The sequence below is a fragment of the Artemia franciscana genome, chromosome 11 (genome assembly GCF_032884065.1).
Source record: "Artemia franciscana chromosome 11, ASM3288406v1, whole genome shotgun sequence".
NCBI classification, from domain to species: Eukaryota; Metazoa; Arthropoda; class Branchiopoda; order Anostraca; family Artemiidae; genus Artemia; species Artemia franciscana.
This window is the reverse complement of record NC_088873.1, coordinates 28,048,459-28,067,365: the sequence shown is the minus strand read 5'-3', so window position 1 is coordinate 28,067,365 and position 18,907 is coordinate 28,048,459. Positions and strand designations below refer to the sequence as shown.

The following is an 18,907-nucleotide window of genomic DNA, read 5'->3' as shown; positions in this document are numbered from 1 at the left end:
AGGAAAAAAAAGTAAATGAATTTTAAGTGGCTATGCGTGGTTTCTGGAAAACAGGGAAGGAGTTATCGGATCAAGCTGAAATTTCGCGGATAAGCTCCTGGGCCCTAGGGGACCTTAACTTGTGAATTTCAGCCCGATCGGACAACGTTAAAGGGGGGCTTGGGTTGACAGGTCGAAACTTTCGGCCAGATTTTCCCCATGAAGAAAAAGTTGGAGGGGGATGAAATTTTGCAGGTTTCTTAGTTGGAGCTCGGGCTACGAAATGCATCCCTCCCCATCCGTCTGCGACCACTGGAACCGAAGATCGCTTAACATTGTCGTGTGTCGCCTTTTTATAGAGGCACGAGTGTGCCTCCTTGATAATGTTTCTAGGGTAGGTGTGGTCGTATAAACTTTGGAAGGGGCTCTTTCCATTGGAAATTGAAATTTTTAAAATGGCTTAGGGTATTAAGGTGAAATTTTAAGGAAATGTTGAGAGGGATGCCAAACACAATCAAAACGCACTGCATGCTTGCTGGTTGTAAAAAGAGAATATCGGAAATATCGAAAGAACAACTGAGGGTATCAAGTTGAAAATTTGAACGTGGGTCTATGTTAAGGAGATGTTGAAGCAAGATTGCAAGGCAACCAGTCTCTCTCCCCTCCTTGCTCTTTGTCGTTGCCCCCTCAACTGAACAGAGATCGAAATTATGAAATTGTCATCGTGGTCAAGGTAGTCGAAAGTTCTAATTACTACACTTCAAAGGGACATCATCCCCGCATAGCTTCGCAGCAAGGATTGTAAATTATACAATTTATCTATTGCTTACACGCAGTGAGATTGTTGAGGAGTATGGTATACTAAAGTAAAAAACACTATATGCACCCAGTTTATCAAAAAGGGGGATCTACAATATTTTAAGAACGCCTGAGGTTATTAAGTTAAAATTTTCAGGACGTTTCGCGGGGATTTTAAAAAGTGGCGTGACGGCTGCCATCCTCCTCCCATGCCTTTTTTAGTTGCTGCTCCTTCAAAAAGATTCGACCAAAATTTTGAAATGGACATCTTGTGCGAAATAGTCTAAATCTCACGTAACTACGCCTTTGGGGATGACATAACCCCTCCCCACAGTTTTGGAAAGGGATGGTAAAAGCAATAAATTTTGAAATAGCCATCTTGTTCAAAATAGTTGAAACATCAAATAACTATTCGTATTCATATAATGACATGACCCCCCCATAGTTCCTGGTGTAAGTAATATAAGTGCTACAAGTTGTCCATTGTTTATATACAATGTTTGTTATTGAGAAAAGGGAGCTAGGGCCACTACTACTTCAGAGTCACTACTACTACTATTACTACTTTTGCGGCTATCAAATTGAGTGGGCTGTGACTGCAACTGTGACTACTTCAACTGCGACGACTTGTAACTATGACGGCGACTGCTCACAAGGGCTACTAAATCTAATTGTGACTACTTTCAGGGAATTTTGAGGGAAATGTGGAACTTTGAAACTTTGAAGCTGAAAAAAAAACATTATTTCGATGTCGAAACAAAATTCTTACGCTGAAATAGGCGATGTTGAAAAACTTGAAACTTTGACGAACAAAAAGCAACAGAAATTAATTTAAAAAAAGCGTTGTGGAAAAAATTTTTTTTAAGAAAAGTAAAGAGCCATATTAAACTAATGAAAAGCAGAAACACATTTCTATAATATAATTTTAGCTCAAAAAGACCAGAAATTACTATAAAGGAATAAATGAAACTCAAAACGAATAGAAATCAAATAAACAATCATAGAAAACACATAAATAACAGTCACTAATATAAATGAATCAAATAAATCTCAAAACGAGTAAAATTTAAATGATTGCTCAAGTCAAACTTAAAACAGACAAAATCAGTTCAAAGAGAAGTTTGAGTAACGCCCCCATTCCATTCCCCTAGCCATAAAAGTCTAAGGCCTACTGTGTTATTGGCGCTTTACTGAAAACGAACTAAAATTTAAATATTTGTTTATGTTTACAACACTGAAAATAAGTGAAAATTACAATGTAATAAAATTTTGAACTGTTCCTGTTTGTAGTGGTTTCTGTGCGTTTTAAGTTGGACTTGAGTATTTAATTCTATTTTTACTCTTTTTGAGATTTATCTAATCATTTATATTAGTACTTGTCATTTATGTGTTTGCTATGATTGTTTATTGAATTCTTTGTGTTTTGGGTTTCAGTTATGCTTTAATTGTGATTTCCGGTCGTTTTTAGTTTGAATTCTGATAGAAATTAATTTCTGCTTGTTATACTTTTCTTTTCAGCTCTTTACTTTTCTTTGAAAAACTGCTTTTTCCGCAATTGCACTTTTAATTATGATTGTCAATAGCCAATTTGATTGTTAAGTGCAATGTATTTCGCCTTTTCTTTGTTAATGCCTAAAATTCTACAGGCTGTTCTTATGTGTCCAATGGACTGAAACACCAACCTAACAATGATTTTCGACTTTGAAAGTGAGTATTTGTACAAGCTGCAAGAAGACATTAAAGCAAATGGCTTTGAAACCATCAGATTTGCATCATACCGAACTGGAGCTAAACTTCGATTTGTTCAAAAGAAGACACATTGTAAGTGTTGTACTCTGATTTGTACTTCTAAATACGTTTAAATTCTCAATTAAGGCAGGATTTGAATGATTTCGCTTTTATATTAATTCTTCCTTAAAATTTCTAACTTCATTTTTCTATGAGCTAATTAATCTATTCAACATACTCACGATAAGCTATGGTATTTTATATTTTAATAAATAACTTCGAAGACCACACTGCCTTTCCATGTCGAAAGTAAAAACGGTTCAAAATAGGGATGAAACCTTTTTATTGACAGTGAATAGATTTAAAAATAATTTAACTGGATATTTCGAACACATATACAGTGTTCATCATCAGCAGTAAAACTAAAAACTAAAAAACGTTTTAGTTTTACTGCTGATGATGAACACTGTATATGTGTTCGAAATGTCCAGTTAAATAATTTTTATATCTATTCACTGTCAATAAAAAGGTTTCATCCCTATTTTGAACTGTTTTACTTTCGTTATTTTAATAAAAGTAAATTTACTTCCTCCTAGACTCAATTTATATTTACCATAGTTATGCTCTGGTTCTCAATCAAGTCGATCGACTGATTAGCAATATTTCTTGACTACAAAGGTCTTTACATCAGTGCAGTTGGATCTTTCTACGAAGTGTTGCATCAGTGGCAGGAGAAACCTCGTTTCATTGATGTACCTCCTTCTTTTGCTGCGTCTTCCCTCCTCTCTCTCACTCTTTTCCCTTTCTATCTGTACATCTCTTCTAGCTTTCCCTTGTCTCTGTATCTCTCACAACTATATATATATATATATATATATATATATATATATATATATATATATATATATATATATATATATATATATATATATCTTCTATATATATAAAAATAAGTTGTCTGTCTGTCTGTGGATGGATGGATCAGGTGACGTCACCTGAAAAAACTGGATCAGGTGACGTCAAAACTGAAAAAACTAAAAAAAGGCAAAAACTACAAAAAAAACTAAAAACTAATAAAAAAAATAAAAAAGCTAAAAAACTAAAAAAACTAAAAAAAGGCAAAAACTACAAAAAAAACTAAAAACTAATAAAAAAGCTAAAAAACTAAAAAAACTAAAAAAAGGCAAAAACTACAAAAAAAACTAAAAACTAATAAAAAAAATTAAAAAAGCTAAAAAACTAAAAAAACTAAAAAAACTAAAAAAAGGTAAAAAACTAAAAAAACTAAAAACTAAAAAAAACTAAAAAAAAAGGAAAAAACTGAAAAATAAGCTAAAATAAAGGTAAAAACCAATAAAAAACTAAAAAAAAAACTGAAAAAACTAAAAAAAGGCAAAAACTACAAAAAAAAACTAAAAACTAATAAAAAAAGTAAAAAAGCTAAAAAACTAAAAAAACTAAAAAAAACTAAAAAAAGGTAAAAAACTAAAAAAAATAAAAAATAAAAAAAAACTAAAAAAAAGGAAAAAACTGAAAAATAAGCTAAAATAAAGGTAAAAACCAATAAAAAACTAAAAAGAAAAAAAGGAAAAAACTAAAAAAAATTTTCATCTAAAAAACTAAAAAAGGTAAAAACTAAAAGAACTAAAAAAGAAAAAAATAAATGACGAAACTCAAAGAGAAAGCGACCAGGACAAAAGGAATGTTCGATTAGCAATCAACAAAGCACCGGGACACAGGGAGTATAAATGACGACCAGGACATAAGTAAAAAAAAAACTATCTATATATATAAAAATAAGTTGTCTGTGGATCTGTGGATCGTGGATCAGGTGACGTCACCTGAAAAAACTGGATCAGGTGACGTCAAAACTGAAAAAACTAAAAAAAGGCAAAAACTACAAAAAAAACTAAAAACTAATAAAAAAAATAAAAAAGCTAAAAAACTAAAAAAACTAAAAAAAGGCAAAAACTACAAAAAAAACTAAAAACTAACAAAAAAGCTAAAAAACTAAAAAAACTAAAAAAAGGCAAAAACTACAAAAAAAACTAAAAACTAATAAAAAAAATTAAAAAAGCTAAAAAACTAAAAAAACTAAAAAAAGGTAAAAAACTAAAAAAACTAAAAACTAAAAAAAAACTAAAAAAAAAGGAAAAAACTGAAAAATAAGCTAAAATAAAGGTAAAAACCAATAAAAAACTAAAAAAAAAACTGAAAAAACTTAAAAAAGGCAAAAACTACAAAAAAAAACTAAAAACTAATAAAAAAAGTAAAAAGGCTAAAAAACTAAAAAAACTAAAAAAAACTAAAAAAAGGTAAAAAACTATAAAAAATAAAAAAAAACTAAAAAAAAGGAAAAAACTGAAAAATAAGCTAAAATAAAGGTAAAAACCAATAAAAAACTAAAAAGAAAAAAAGGAAAAAACTAAAAAAAATTTTCATCTAAAAAACTAAAAAAGGTAAAAACTAAAAGAACTAAAAAAGAAAAAAATAAATGACGAAACTCAAAGAGAAAGCGACCAGGACAAAAGGAATGTTCGATTAGCAATCAACAAAGCACCGGGACACAGGGAGTATAAATGACGACCAGGACATAAGTAAAAAAAAAAACTATCTATATATATAAAAATAAGTTGTCTGTGGATCTGTGGATCGTGGATCAGGTGACGTCACCTGAAAAAACTGGATCAGGTGACGTCAAAACTGAAAAAACTAAAAAAAGGCAAAAACTACAAAAAAAACTAAAAACTAATAAAAAAAATAAAAAAGCTAAAAAACTAAAAAAACTAAAAAAAAGGCAAAAACTACAAAAAAAACTAAAAACTAATAAAAAAGCTAAAAAACTAAAAAAAAGGCAAAAACTACAAAAAAAACTAAAAACTAATAAAAAAAATAAAAAAATAAAAAACTAAAAAAACTAAAAAAAGGTAAAAAACTAAAAAAACTAAAAACTAAAAAAAACTAAAAAAAAGGAAAAAACTGAAAAATAAGCTAAAATAAAGGTAAAAACCAATAAAAAACTAAAAAAAAACTGAAAAAACTAAAAAAAGGCAAAAACTACAAAAAAACTAAAAACTAATAAAAAAAGTAAAAAACTAAAAAAACTAAAAAAACTAAAAAAACTAAAAAAAGGTAAAAAAATAAAAAAAATAAAAAATAAAAAAAAACTAAAAAAAAAGGAAAAAACTGAAAAATAAGCTAACATAAAGGTAAAAACCAATAAAAAACTAAAAAGAAAAAAAGGAAAAAACTAAAAAAAAATTTCATCTAAAAAACTAAAAAAAACTAAAAAAGGTAAAAACTAAAAGAACTAAAAAAGAAAAAAATAAATGACGACACTCAAAGAGAAAGCGACCAGGACAAAAGGAATGTTCGATTAGCAATCAACAAAGCACCGGGACACAGGGAGTATAAATGACGACCAGGACATAAGTAAAAAAAAAAATTAACAAAACTAAAAAGAAGGTAAAAACTACAAAAAAACTAAAAAGAAAAAAAAACTAAAAACTAATAAAAAAACTAAAAAATCTAAAAATCTAAATAAACTAAAAAAGAAAAAAAAAGGAAAAAAATAAAGGAGAAAAACAAAACTAAAAACGAATGTATATACAGACCGGTACACCGGGATACAAATGACGACCGGGACACAGGGAATATAAATGACGACCGGGACACAGGGACACAACTACAACGGGGACACCGGGGGAAACAGGGGGATATAAATGACGACCGGGACAAAAAAACTAAAAAGAAAAAAAAACTAAAAACTAATAAAAAAACTAAAAAATCTAAAAATCTAAATAAGCTAAAAAAGAAAAAAAAAGGAAAAAAATAAAGGAGAAAAACAAAACTAAAAAACGAATGTATATACAGACCGGGACACCGGGATACAAATGACGACCGGGACACAGGGAATATAAATGACGACCGGGACACAGGGAATATAAATGACGACCGGGACACAGGGACACAACTACAACGGGGACACCGGGGGAAACAGGGGGATGTAAATGACAACCGGGACACCGGGACAGGGAATGGTCGATTAGCAATCACCATCAACAAAGCTCAAGGGCAATCATTAGAATCATGAGGTATAGATCTGAATACAGATTGTTTTCCCATGGACCATTATATGTTGCATATTCAAGAGTCGGTAAACCTGACATTCTATTTATATACAAAGACAATGGGACAGCAAAGAATGTTGTATATTCGCAAGTTTTACGTAGTTAAAACTATATATATATATATATATATATATATATATATATATATATATATATATATATATATATATATATATATATATATATATATATATATATATATATATCTATCTATATTCACAGGTGGGACATAGGGACACAACTACAATGGCGCGTAACTATTATGGCGCGTAACGACTTACGCGCGCGGGGGGGGGGGGCTTGGGGGGGGCGCGAAGCGCCCCCACCAACTAGGTGTTGGGGTGGCGCGAAGCGCCACCCCAACAGCTAGTATATATATATATATATATATATATATATATATATATATATATATATATATATATATATATATATACTAGCTGTTGGGGTGGCGCTTCGCGCCACCCCAACACCTAGTTGGTGGGGGCGCTTCGCGCCCCCCCCAAGCCCCCCCCGCGCGCGTAAGTCGTTACGCGCCATATTAGTTACGCGCCACTGTAGTTGTGTCCCTATGTCCCACCTGTGAATATAGATAGATATATTATATATATGTTTTTAACTACGTAAAACTTGCGAATATACAACATTCTTTGCTGTCCCATTGTCTGTGCATATAAATAGATTGTCAGGTTTACCGACTCTTGAACATGCAACATATAATGGTCCATGGGAAAACAATCCGTATTCAGATCTATACCTCATGATTCTAATGATTGCCCTTGAGCTTTGTTGATGGTGATTGCTAATCGACCATTCCCTGTCCCGGTGTCCCGGTCGTCATTTATATCCCCCTGTGCCCCCCGGCGTCCCCGTTGTAGTTGTGTCCCTGTGTCCCGGTCGTCATTTATATTTTTTACTTATGTCCTGGTCATTATGGCTTATGTATGGTCATTTATATTCCCTGTGTCCCGGTCGTCATTTTTATCCCGGTGTCCCGGTCTGTATATACATTCGTTTTTTAGTTTTGTTTATCTCCTTTATTTTTTTCCTTTTTTATTTTTTTTCTTTTTTAGTTTATTTAGATTTTTAGATTTTTTAGTTTTTTTATTAGTTTTTAGTTTTTTTTTCTTTTTAGTTTTTTTGTAGTTTTTACCTTCTTTTTAGTTTTTTTTAGTTTTTTTTTTTTACTTATGTCCTGGTCGTCATTTATACTCCCTGTGTCCCGGTGCTTTGTTGATTGCTAATCGAACATTCCTTTTGTCCCAGTCGCTTTCTCTTTGAGTGTCGTCATTTATTTTTTTCTTTTTTAGTTCTTACCTTTTTTAGTTTTTTTTAGTTTTTTAGATGAAAATTTTTTTAGTTTTTTTCCTTTTTTTCTTTTTAGTTTTTTATTGGTTTTTACCTTTTTTTTAGCTTTTTTAGTTTTTTTTCGTTTTTTCTTTTTACTTTTTTTTTTAGTTTTTATCTTTTTTATTTTTTTTTATTTTTATTCTGAATTTTATTAGTTTTCTTTTTCTCTTCTATTTTTCAGTTTTTTCCTTTTTTTTATTTTTTTTTTTAGTTTTTAGTTTTTTTAGTTTTTTACCTTTTTTTAGTTTTTTTAGTTTTTTAGCCTTTTTATTTTTTTTATTAGTTTTTAGTTTTTTTTTGTAGTTTTTGCCTTTTTTTAGTTTTTTCAGGTTTTTTTTTAGTTTTTAGTTTTTTACCTTTTTTAGCCTAACCAGGATTTGAACCTGGGACCTTCATTCTCCGTTCTGACACCCTCTCTCACCGAGTGACTACTCCAGCATGTTCATTATGGTGTTTTAAATGGTATATTATTAACCAAATAATTTCATGACGTCAGTCAACACAGAAACATGACGTCACCTGATCCACAGATCCACAGACAGACAACTTATTTTTATATAGATAGATATAACATGTATAACATATATATATATATATATATATATATATATATATATATATATATATATAACAATATATATATAAAACAGTCTTCCTTTTCTCCTTCTGTCTTTTTTTTTTTTTTTTTTTTTTTTTTTTTTTTTTTTTTTTTTTTTTTTTTTTTTTTTTTGTGTTTGTGCTGTTGCATTGGTGATTTCTCTTTTCATGATATATATATATATATATATATATATATATATATATATATATATATATATATATATATATATATATATATATATATATATATATATATATATATATATATATATATATATATCTTGTCAACCTGACTGGCAAAATATTGTTTTCATTAATTTGTTTACATTTCTGGGTAATATTGAAATGATTGATATTTAGCATTTGATTTAGTGAATAACGTGGATATATGGAATTTTGTGGAGGCTTTGAAGGAGGCTTGTTTGTCTGGAAATGATCATGATGCTCTGATTTCGTCATCTGAATTGCTCCAGTTATTTACTTCCCTCTATCAGTCGATGAATAAACGATTGCCTCCCTCTCAGCACGTTCGTGTCAACAATGCTGCAACGACATTAGTCCATTGGTTACTTGCTGTTTACAAAAGGTAGAATTTAACTTTTTTTTGAGAAGATGTATTTATTTTCTTCTCGTTTTCATGTGTTTAAATTAAGATTATATTCATGAGCTTTGTTATTTTATCCATTTTTTCTATCAAGTCGATTTAATTTCTTAGTCCATCTTGTCCTTTCTGTACTATTTCAGATTATTTTAATTACAATTTTTACCCATTTAAAGAATTGTGTTAGGTGTTCACATTTTTTTTTTTTTTACTTTGCTATGAAAGTTTCCATTTAATCTCCTTGTGAATTTATCCCTTTTTGTTGTCTGTCATTTTACAAGTTTTTTTTTAAGAAACATATAATGAATGTTTTCCGTTGATTTTGTTTATTAGACAGGTCTGAAGCTGATCATCCAGTATTCATCCCAACATAATTTATTGATCAATAGTGCTCTAATTTAATGAGACATGGATCCGTCAATGAATTAAACTCATTCTTGTCTGTGTCCCTACAAGCTATTGACAGTATGACAGTATGAGATTTTCATTTCCTGATGGAGTTTGTGTATAGGATGAACACAAGAATGTTTTATAAAGATATAAGATTATTTTACTTTCGAAATTTGTTCGCTACCCATGGGACGGAACGTTTTACCTTTATGACACAAAATTAATTTCGAAGTGCGCATATAATAATTTTAACAACTTTTTATCCCTCTATGTAGTTACTTTGCTTCACTGCAATCGTCATTTAAGAACCAAATGCGAGGAGATACATAGCTTCGACTAATCATTCAGCGGAATATTTTGGAGGAGGGAACGGCTTTAGTTAGGCAAATTAGATGGAGACTTTGAGATGTCTGCAAAATAAAAGATTAAGAACAGTTAGATAACAAGAACTTTTCCTTGATCCATTTAAAATTTGACAAAAAAAAAACAAAAAAAAACCACCCCTAAGTGGTGGTTTCACTTAGGCTCTTTGTATGACCAAAGACCGACTCTGTATAATCGTTCTCGTTTGGGTATGGCCGGTAGCTTGGGGCTTCACAGAGCATAATCATGTCGCTATATCAAGTTGAGTTGTTTCTTTCATGCTATTCATTTATATCGAGACATTCTTTTGCAAAATGACATATGCTGAGTATGTAATTTTTATCAAACGAGTCTTTGTCTTCAAATCATGAAAAGACGCTCCCTTTTGATCTGCTATTATCCAGTCCAATTTTCTGCAAGTTTCACTATCTAATAGTCCTTGCAATCCTTCTTCTTTAATTTATTTTTCTATCTGTATCCTAACTAACTTCTGGACTTTTTTCAATTTTGTTTATAAGACGAAATGAAGCTCATTTGTTATATTCTGTCTAAAGTTTTAGTTACTTTCATTTCTTTACAATGTTATTAATAGTTTTTGTACTCGTTCCTTATAAGCCGGCTCATTCTCAACTTTCATTTCGAGGGGGGCTTGCACCATTGAATTAAAGCCATTCTTGCGGGGCCTTACTGTTCGCAGGTCGTAATAACCAACCACCAGAGATGAGTTGTAATTTAAACCCACCAGATCTCACTTATTGGAATCTTCTGCTGGTCAAACTAAAAACGAGTAATTATACGCCTACTAAGATATATGGTCCTTTCTTTCAATATCTTCACAGGACTTTAAAAAGAAAAATTTAAGCAACTCTATAGTTATAACCTCCTACACGTCTAGATTTAAAAAAAATGTTACAGTGGGTTGTAAATATTTTTTTTTTTCCAATGGAAAATAAAGATGTCTGAAATAGTTAACAAAATCCTACTTTTTATAAATATTTCAAGTGTTGTACAGTATTAAAAAAGAAAATCAAGAAAACAATCTTAAAAAGTAGAATCAAATCACCAAGAAATACCACCGTCTTCAATATAGCTTATTGTAATCGACTGCAATGGGTTTTCCTTACTGACAATCAATAAACATGATTCCCTTTGCAAAGGGGCTGATAAAAGATTGAACGCGGGGTTAAGGCTAATCCAAAGCCATCTATTTGTAATTGCATCTAAAACGTCTATTTGTGGATTTGAACACTTTGCAATCTGCTTCGGGAAAGTAACTATCAAGACACGTGTATACCCTTTGCAAAGGGGCTAATAAAAGCTTGAACGCGGGGCTAAGGTTCCCAAAGCCATCTATTTTTAATTGTTTCCAAAACGTCTATTTGTGGTTTTGAACACTTCGCAATCTGCTTCGGGAAAGTGACTAGCAAGACAGATGTATACCCTTTGCAAAGGGGCTAATAAAAGCTTGAACGCGGGGTTAAGCTTAACCCAAAGCCGTCTATTTTTAATTGTTTCCAAAACGTCTATTTGTGGATTTGAACACTTTGCCATCTCCTTCGGGAAAGTGACTAGCAAGACAGGTTTATACAATAAAATGATAAAGATCTTCCAGAGCCATTGCTGGCGCTTGGGGTAGTGGTAGTATATTTCATTGTGCTACCAAAAGGTTAGCAAGACCGGTGTCATGCAGGAAAATAAGGATTACTGAAGATAACTGATAAGACTTCCAAAAGTCCTTTGAATATATTGCTTAGTAGGAGTAGAGATTTGACAATATGTTGCAGTTCTTTGAGAAGGAGTCACGATTAGAACAAGTCCAGACACAACGCTATGGTTGTGAATTCTATTTTAATTGTTGACCAATGTTACACTTTTTAAAGTCAAAAATGGAAAGTACTAGACGATCATAATTAATAAATAAATAAAAACAAATGGGCAATCACTCAAAACCGGAGACGTTGTTAGCCTTTGTTTGCATAAATCGTTTCTTTTTCTTTTCTTATTGTATTGTGAAAAAAGAAACAAAATACATCATAATCTTCATCTTTCCAAAACCATTTCTAGTGGCAAATCCGTCTTTATACTCACGGTTTTTCATACCCTATACTTTATTTATGTATATTTAATTATACCTTTTGTCATTTTCAGTCGACCCGGAAAGAGTCTGCGCTTATTTTCGGTGAAAGTCGCTTTGGCAACAATGGCAGCTGGCAAAATAATGGACAAGCTGAGATGTGAGTTTAATTTGCTCTCTTGGTAAATAAAAAGAGTAGTTGAAAAAAAGTAGAAACTCGAATACTGTATTGAGAATAAAACACAGTTAACTATTTAATATCTAAGATTAACTGGACCAGTTGAGAATGAAGAAAGGATGGATCTATTAATTTTGCATTGGCTTCAATAAAGTATAACACATGAATTGGGCTTCTAAAGCTCTGTTTCGGGATAGAAAATATTTTGCAGGAAATTTCATCAGTTTTTGTTCCAAGCTTATACCGTCATTACGGTATACGGCCATTACGGTATACCTTCTGTGTTGTAACATTTTAATTGAGACTTGTGAAAAAAAAGTACATTTATTATAATATATGCTGCTACGTCACATCTCTGTTTGTGTTTTAAAGGATGTATTGGCCCTACATGGCTTGAGTAACTTGTCAGTTTCGCTGTATCCGTTTTAAGCGAGCCGTTTTGCATCAAAAATTAAGTTATGTGAACTTAAGCACAATTACTGTTTGACTGCTTGAGGTATAAAGGGATAGAAAATTAGAAGTTCTGATATTCCTAGAGGTTTAGGTAAAACACAATTGAGCTATAGGAATAGGTATAGTTTTTTGTCAAACCAAAGGATTTCCTCAGTTGACACTAAATTCATATTTATGATTTGCCAAAACCCACTTGTGTTTAAAGAGACAACATTGAGTTCCAAAGCATGTGAAGAAACAAGTAGTCTTGTCAAGTGATTCACATGGACGGACAGTCTATTATCGATATCATATGAGGGTAATGTGTATATATTTTTTGGCCAGGGGTATGCCTCTTCTGTGACAAGCGAAAACCGCATATAAACTTTTTCTGGAGGTGAAAAACCCATTAACTTCTTTCTTTAGTAGTTACGCTTTTGAAACCTTTACATTAGATAGCCTACTTTTTACGTCGGATTTCGTGGGAAAAGCAGAAACAACTCCATTGAAGCAGTTCTGACAGAAAAGCCAATATTTGGTTTTCCCTTGACAAAATCTCTAATAGCCTTATGGTAGACTGTCAAGCGAAAAACACGTATCATGGCAAACCAAGCTATTCAGGTAAAGTGTTTTTATCCTTAACTCGAATTCAAAAAGTACATATTGCATATCACTCAGCCATTGACTATTCCTCAGACTATTCACCTTTTTTCTGCTTCTTCGTCTTTACCCATCTCAAGAAGAACCTATTTCATGCCCTTCGAAGTTTTCAAACTTTCGTATTCACGATGGAAGTGCTGTTCAATCAAATTATTCTTGCAAAGAGCTACAAGATCTCTTTTGTTCACTTCTCAAGCTTTTTCTTTTATAAAAAAAAAAACTTCCCAAGGGATTTTTGCACCGTAAGCTGCCTTTAGCACTTTTTTTCTGTGGCTAAACTTAGCCTGTCTTTCATCTATTTTCGCGAAATCAGTACAAAACTTTGCAATTTCATGAGTCTCCTACACTTTACTAGCCTCAGTTTACTCACAGAACCTTACGTTTGGTTGTGTCCTACACGGCAGATGGGATTATAGCATCCTATGCTGCCTTCCAGTCCAAAATGCGTTTTAACGTCTGTACTTCCACAATGTAGGGAGCGAGGTTTTTCAGTTTCGAGTCAAGTCATCTATTGCCTTGACACGTACGCTATGATTCATCTTAGATTGTATTCAATCGCTGAATGGGTGCTGTCTAAGGTCAATAGCGAATGACCTGAAAGAAAGAAAGTTAGCTCAACTATCTGAATGCTTTTACATTGTTGAATCCACCGCCAAAAAAGTTGTTTTTTCGTTTGCCCCTGGGTTTCAGTTCTTCTGTTCCCAGAATATTCAATATTCATTCTTAGTCACATTCTCCTAAACTGTAAAATCATAGCAAGCCTAATTCAAGAAAATCCACTCAACATTCCCCCGCCATCTAATGTACTAAGTCTTTTCCAGTTCGAAGCACACATCAACGTGACACTGGTCACGTGACATGGGTAGCACATGGATGAGTGGTTTCTATGTAGTGCCTGGTTGCTGTTTTTCTATTGTCGGGTCTGTGCAGGCCACCTTTTCACGAGCACGCACTGATACTTCCTTGGATTGTGTAAGCTAAAGTCAAACTCGTTAAGGATGTTCATGGAGGACCCCCGCAAAAGGGTGAGCTTAAAAAAAATTTCTGTAGTGTTCATTGTACAGATTGTACTTCCTGGTTGTTGAAGGGTGGTGTTAATGGGATTACACAGTAGGCAAGTGTTTTACCCAGCTTCTTTCATGCTTACAGTCATCCGTTTGTATTTTATTGGGTAGATCTGATTTTTTAGTGCTTCATTTCAGAAAATCTGTGCCCATTGTTCTCGGTTCTATTTGATATAACAAACTCTCTGAGATCTAAAGTTGTGCTACCGAATTTCAGACAAACTTTCTGCTTGTTTAGATCCTCATGGGACATAAAATATCTAGCAGTGTTCTTTCTTCCTGTATCTGCTTTCAGAATTGCTCCCTGAAATAGTTTATCAACGAGAGAGGACAGATAGAAAATCTTTTTCTCAGATTGTATTGCGAAGCTTCCAATGCTTCACAACGATCTTTTTTCTTTGTTTATCTGATGAGGTTTTGCAAAACTTACACCTTGATTTGTCCGAAAGACATGAGTTAGGCCTGGTTCCTCTTGCAATAATTTTAGCTCCGCCTTTTCTCAACTCTCTTTCATACTCTTTTTCCTAAGGGGTCAAGATTTTATCCCCTTGCTTTTATTGACACACTTTTCCTAAGTGGAGGATCTCCCTCCCTTTCTAAAGCAGATTCAGACGCTTAGTCTGGAACGGCAGCTTGTTTCATGTCTGAGGTTGCCTCTCCAGATTCTTTTGCACCAGTTGCGCCTGCTTTCCTTATCCTCTAAGACAAAGGCTTCATTGCTGGTATCTTTGACACTTGAAAGACTAGCTTCAGGCGGATTTAAAACTGATTGCTGAGGTAAGTCGTTCAAAATGGACTGAACAGCCTTGTATTTTGGTTCAGATTTAGCTTGCTGGGAATGTAGTCGAATCCTGAAGAATTATTCCTCTAATCCTTGGAGCTGCTGTCTGTCTCCATCAGAGTCTTCAGCCTTATCTTAGTTTCATAGGGTTTGCTTCTTCTTGGCAGCATGGCTACTGAAGGAATTTTTTTTTTACAATTTTTTGAATTAATTTGAAAACTTTCTTCACGAGACAAGAAAAGTAAAGAACTCCATTAAGCCAAGAATAAGCAAAAAAAAAGTCAAATAATCTTCCAAGCATAAAACTACCGCATGTCACTATCAATAAATAAATGAAACCCAAAACGAACAGAAATTACAATAAATAGCCGAGTCAAGCAGAAACGAACAAAAATTAGCATGAGTAGGGCTGATAAACCCTATGTGTTCTCAAGATAAGAGCACTATTTGCGCTTTAGTGAAAAAAAAAAAAAAGAAATGACCCTAGATTGTCAGTTAAAGTAGTAGACATATACTCACATCTCTTCATTAAGGTTTTGATAATTTTTCATTTATGAAATTAAGAAAGGTGAAAACATTACAGACGTATTTTGTTTTCAGATACGTTGTCTCCGCTTGACACCTAGACTTTAGAAAGACATAATGTAATTACCTTATATGGTACATCAATAAAATAGCATTTCAGGGGAAATCCTGTTCTAAAGAGAGTGTAATGTTGTGCTATAGATTTGATATATAAATGCATCTGGAAAATGGGGACAGCTCCTAGTTTAAGGAGACCCAGTTCTTACGTTTGCTTTGAAGTCCATTTTTAGTCTTACCTATCCTTGTACGGTATTTAACTAAGCAAATGTACTTTTCGAATTAAATTAAGAAGTGATATTGCAACTGAAAACGAGTCTTTTAAACAGGTGAGGGATGCCACCCCTTCATCCCCCCTTCCCTCAAATTATGTCAAAGTTTTGATTAGTGTTTTTATTGAAAGCATTTAGAGTGCAATGTATGCCCACTTGATAATTCTAAGTGTGCTATTTAAAGATAATGCTTTAAGAAATTTTATTTAAAAATTGAATTGTTTGACGCCAATGCAGATAAATAAATATTTTCATTCATTGGAGCACATTAATTAGAAAAGAAAGACAACTTTCCGAACTTTTTGCTCTTGTGTGAAGGTATTTTTTCCTGAAGCTTTGATAAAAAAAAAAATCACATTTTAGCCTAAAGATAGGGGGTTAAGGCAGGCGGCCTCTACCCTTATTCACAGGATCGTTTTTATTTTCAGTTTTAGTCTCGCTTTTTTTTTGTTTCATTTGGAAAAAACTATTTTTTCAGTTTATTTTGTTTTAAAGTCATATTGAGTAATTTAGAGACATTTGCCTCCAAGCATATAATTCTTATATGTATCAATTTTACAATTAGGATAACCATTTTGGATTTCAATCTCACTTCTCGTTTCGCCTCAGTGGGCCAAGGGATCTTTTCCAATATTCTTTGATTTTCGATTTGTACAACCCCCGAGACTGTACTTTAGAGGGGAAATAAGGAGAAGGGTGTCAGAGAGTCCTTCAATCATGTGGGGCTATATCTACCATCAATGTCCATTTAAAAATGCTACAGTAGGCTTTCCTTCATACTTAACTTGATCAATTAGCCATTGGGTCTAGAATGTGGTATTTACATAATTCTTGGTTATTTGGAGCCTACAATCCCTTGCCAAAATTTATATATAATCCTAATTTAAAAAAGATATAATATTCTCATCTATGTAATGTATTCTGTTAATCAATTTTTTTCCTTTAAATTTGCAGAAGTTTGGGTAGTCTCCCCGAAGTTACTTTAAGAAGATTTAAGATTTTCTTGACCAAAGGAGCCGTATGCTCCCAAGTTGAAAAACAAAAGTCTACTTTTCTTCGAGGATTTATCTAAAAATCTCCGTATATGTAATGATCAACTCTTCACAATTTTTGGCCCCTGCCCCGGGGGCTGGACTATCTTTGAAAATGTATTTTTGTTACATTTTGCTGTTTCTTCTTAACGTGCCTACCTTGAGAATTAACGCTTCGACATTTGTGGCCAAAATAGGTCATGGGAAAGAAAAACGGCAGGGGGGGCGGTGTGCTTTGGTGTGGACTTTTGATGTGCTAAACAGCACTGCAACCCGTGATTTCAATTTGAGTGGGACCTCTTACAAAATTCTGCAACTATTGTTTTGATGGGATTATCTCGTATTAAAATAATGAAAAAAAGAAGAAAAGAACAACTAATAATAAGGTGCTCATGACAAAAAATACGAAATGTTGCATTTTTATTGTTGGGGGCTTGAAACACTGTTATGAGACTATCAGGGATCTAGAATTTGATGATACAGTTTTATCAAGATTAAATGACTGCGCATTTAGAATCAGCGTAAAATATAGATTCTCTTCATGTTTGTTATGAAATATCCCCTCTTTTTAGGGTTTTGGTTATTATTGGTACATGTCGCTCTTTATTTTCATTTTGTTACCGGGAACTGTTTGATCACATTAAAGAGATAATTGCTCTGTGAGAATGATATTGGTGTCGTCGTTGTAGAATGCGTGGTTAGTACTTGGCTCGGTGTGGAATCAGGATTTAAGCAGGGTCGTGTCAGAACCCACTTTTATATCCTTTTGGCCTTAGTCTGAAGGAATATAGCAAAGGTAGTGCTAGAACATGGTATGAATTGAAACTCTTCTAAACTTAGATTAGGAGAGTCTTAGATTATGTAATCGATTACGGTTTAGGTGTCCTAGATAATATTGCTCGCAAATTGAACGAGTTTTCGCCAGTTTTAGTAGTTCAGGCTGCTAGAATGGGTTTATAAATTACCGCCAAGCTAAATCTACTTAAACTAGGAATTAGTTAGAAACAAGAGGTGATGCTAGGAAACTTGAAGTTTGACCAACTGGACAGTATCGCTTATGAAAAGGCCTATGAAGATGGTTAGCAGCTTTTTCAAAGGTTTTGTCTAAGGCACTTAGGTAATCCCTTCGACCGACTGTATATCAAATAATAAGTGGTGCGAGAAATGTACTTCAACCCCACTTTCTTAAACTGCAATGAAAGAAAGGATAAAATGGTTTGGACACGTTTTGTGGATGGAAAATCGTAGGTTGCCAAAATATTGCTTTTCGGCCATTACTAACAATGCCCCATTTAATAAAAAAAAAGGATTGTTTACTAATTAATGCTATAGATTCGAAGGTTTAGCCCTTCTCTACCTCAATCAAATCTTTGAAATTATCTTTTTGTTATTGAAATGAAGTTTTAGTTTTGTTTTAATGCTTTTTTCAGAGTAAATTCCTTCGTTTGCGTACAAAAGTCAACTCTTTTTAGGTATTTCCTGGAATTTAAATGTAGAAGTTAAAAAAAGAAGATTGATAGACTGATCATTAAGTTAAAATTTTGTTGGTTGCTTTATTGATTTATGCGTATCGATGTTCTTATGATAAAATATTCCTGTGTTAACGAATTGAAATTTTCATTGATCTTTATGCTGATATTCCGAATGACTTTTTTTTTTTTTTTTTTTTTCTTTTTTTTGCTGTTGAAATAAAAAATGAAGTTCAGAAGATCTTCCTTTGGAAGTCTGTTTTGAATAAAAGCAGGCTTTTGAATAATATTGACTATTCAAGACATCAACTGTTAATTCAGTTGTAACCGATTAAATTGGCAGGGGTCGTTAGCGCCAAGTAATTGAGATCTCAGGCCTAGAAACAGGAACTTTTCCAGGTTGTACCAATTACTTCCTGATATCT

The 18,907-nt window shown here is 32.6% G+C and overlaps 1 protein-coding gene across 1 annotated transcript in view; it reads left to right on the top strand.

Annotated features, from left to right (window-relative positions):
- Positions 1-18,907, top strand: part of LOC136033048 (dystrobrevin-1-like) — a gene marked incomplete at its 3' end in the record, with an annotated part of 50,592 nt that overhangs the window by 14,022 nt on the left and 17,663 nt on the right. The window contains 3 exon segments of the mRNA XM_065713624.1: positions 2,424-2,598; positions 8,958-9,171; positions 12,088-12,173. Of these exon segments, the coding sequence (XP_065569696.1) occupies positions 2,466-2,598; positions 8,958-9,171; positions 12,088-12,173 (433 nt within the window).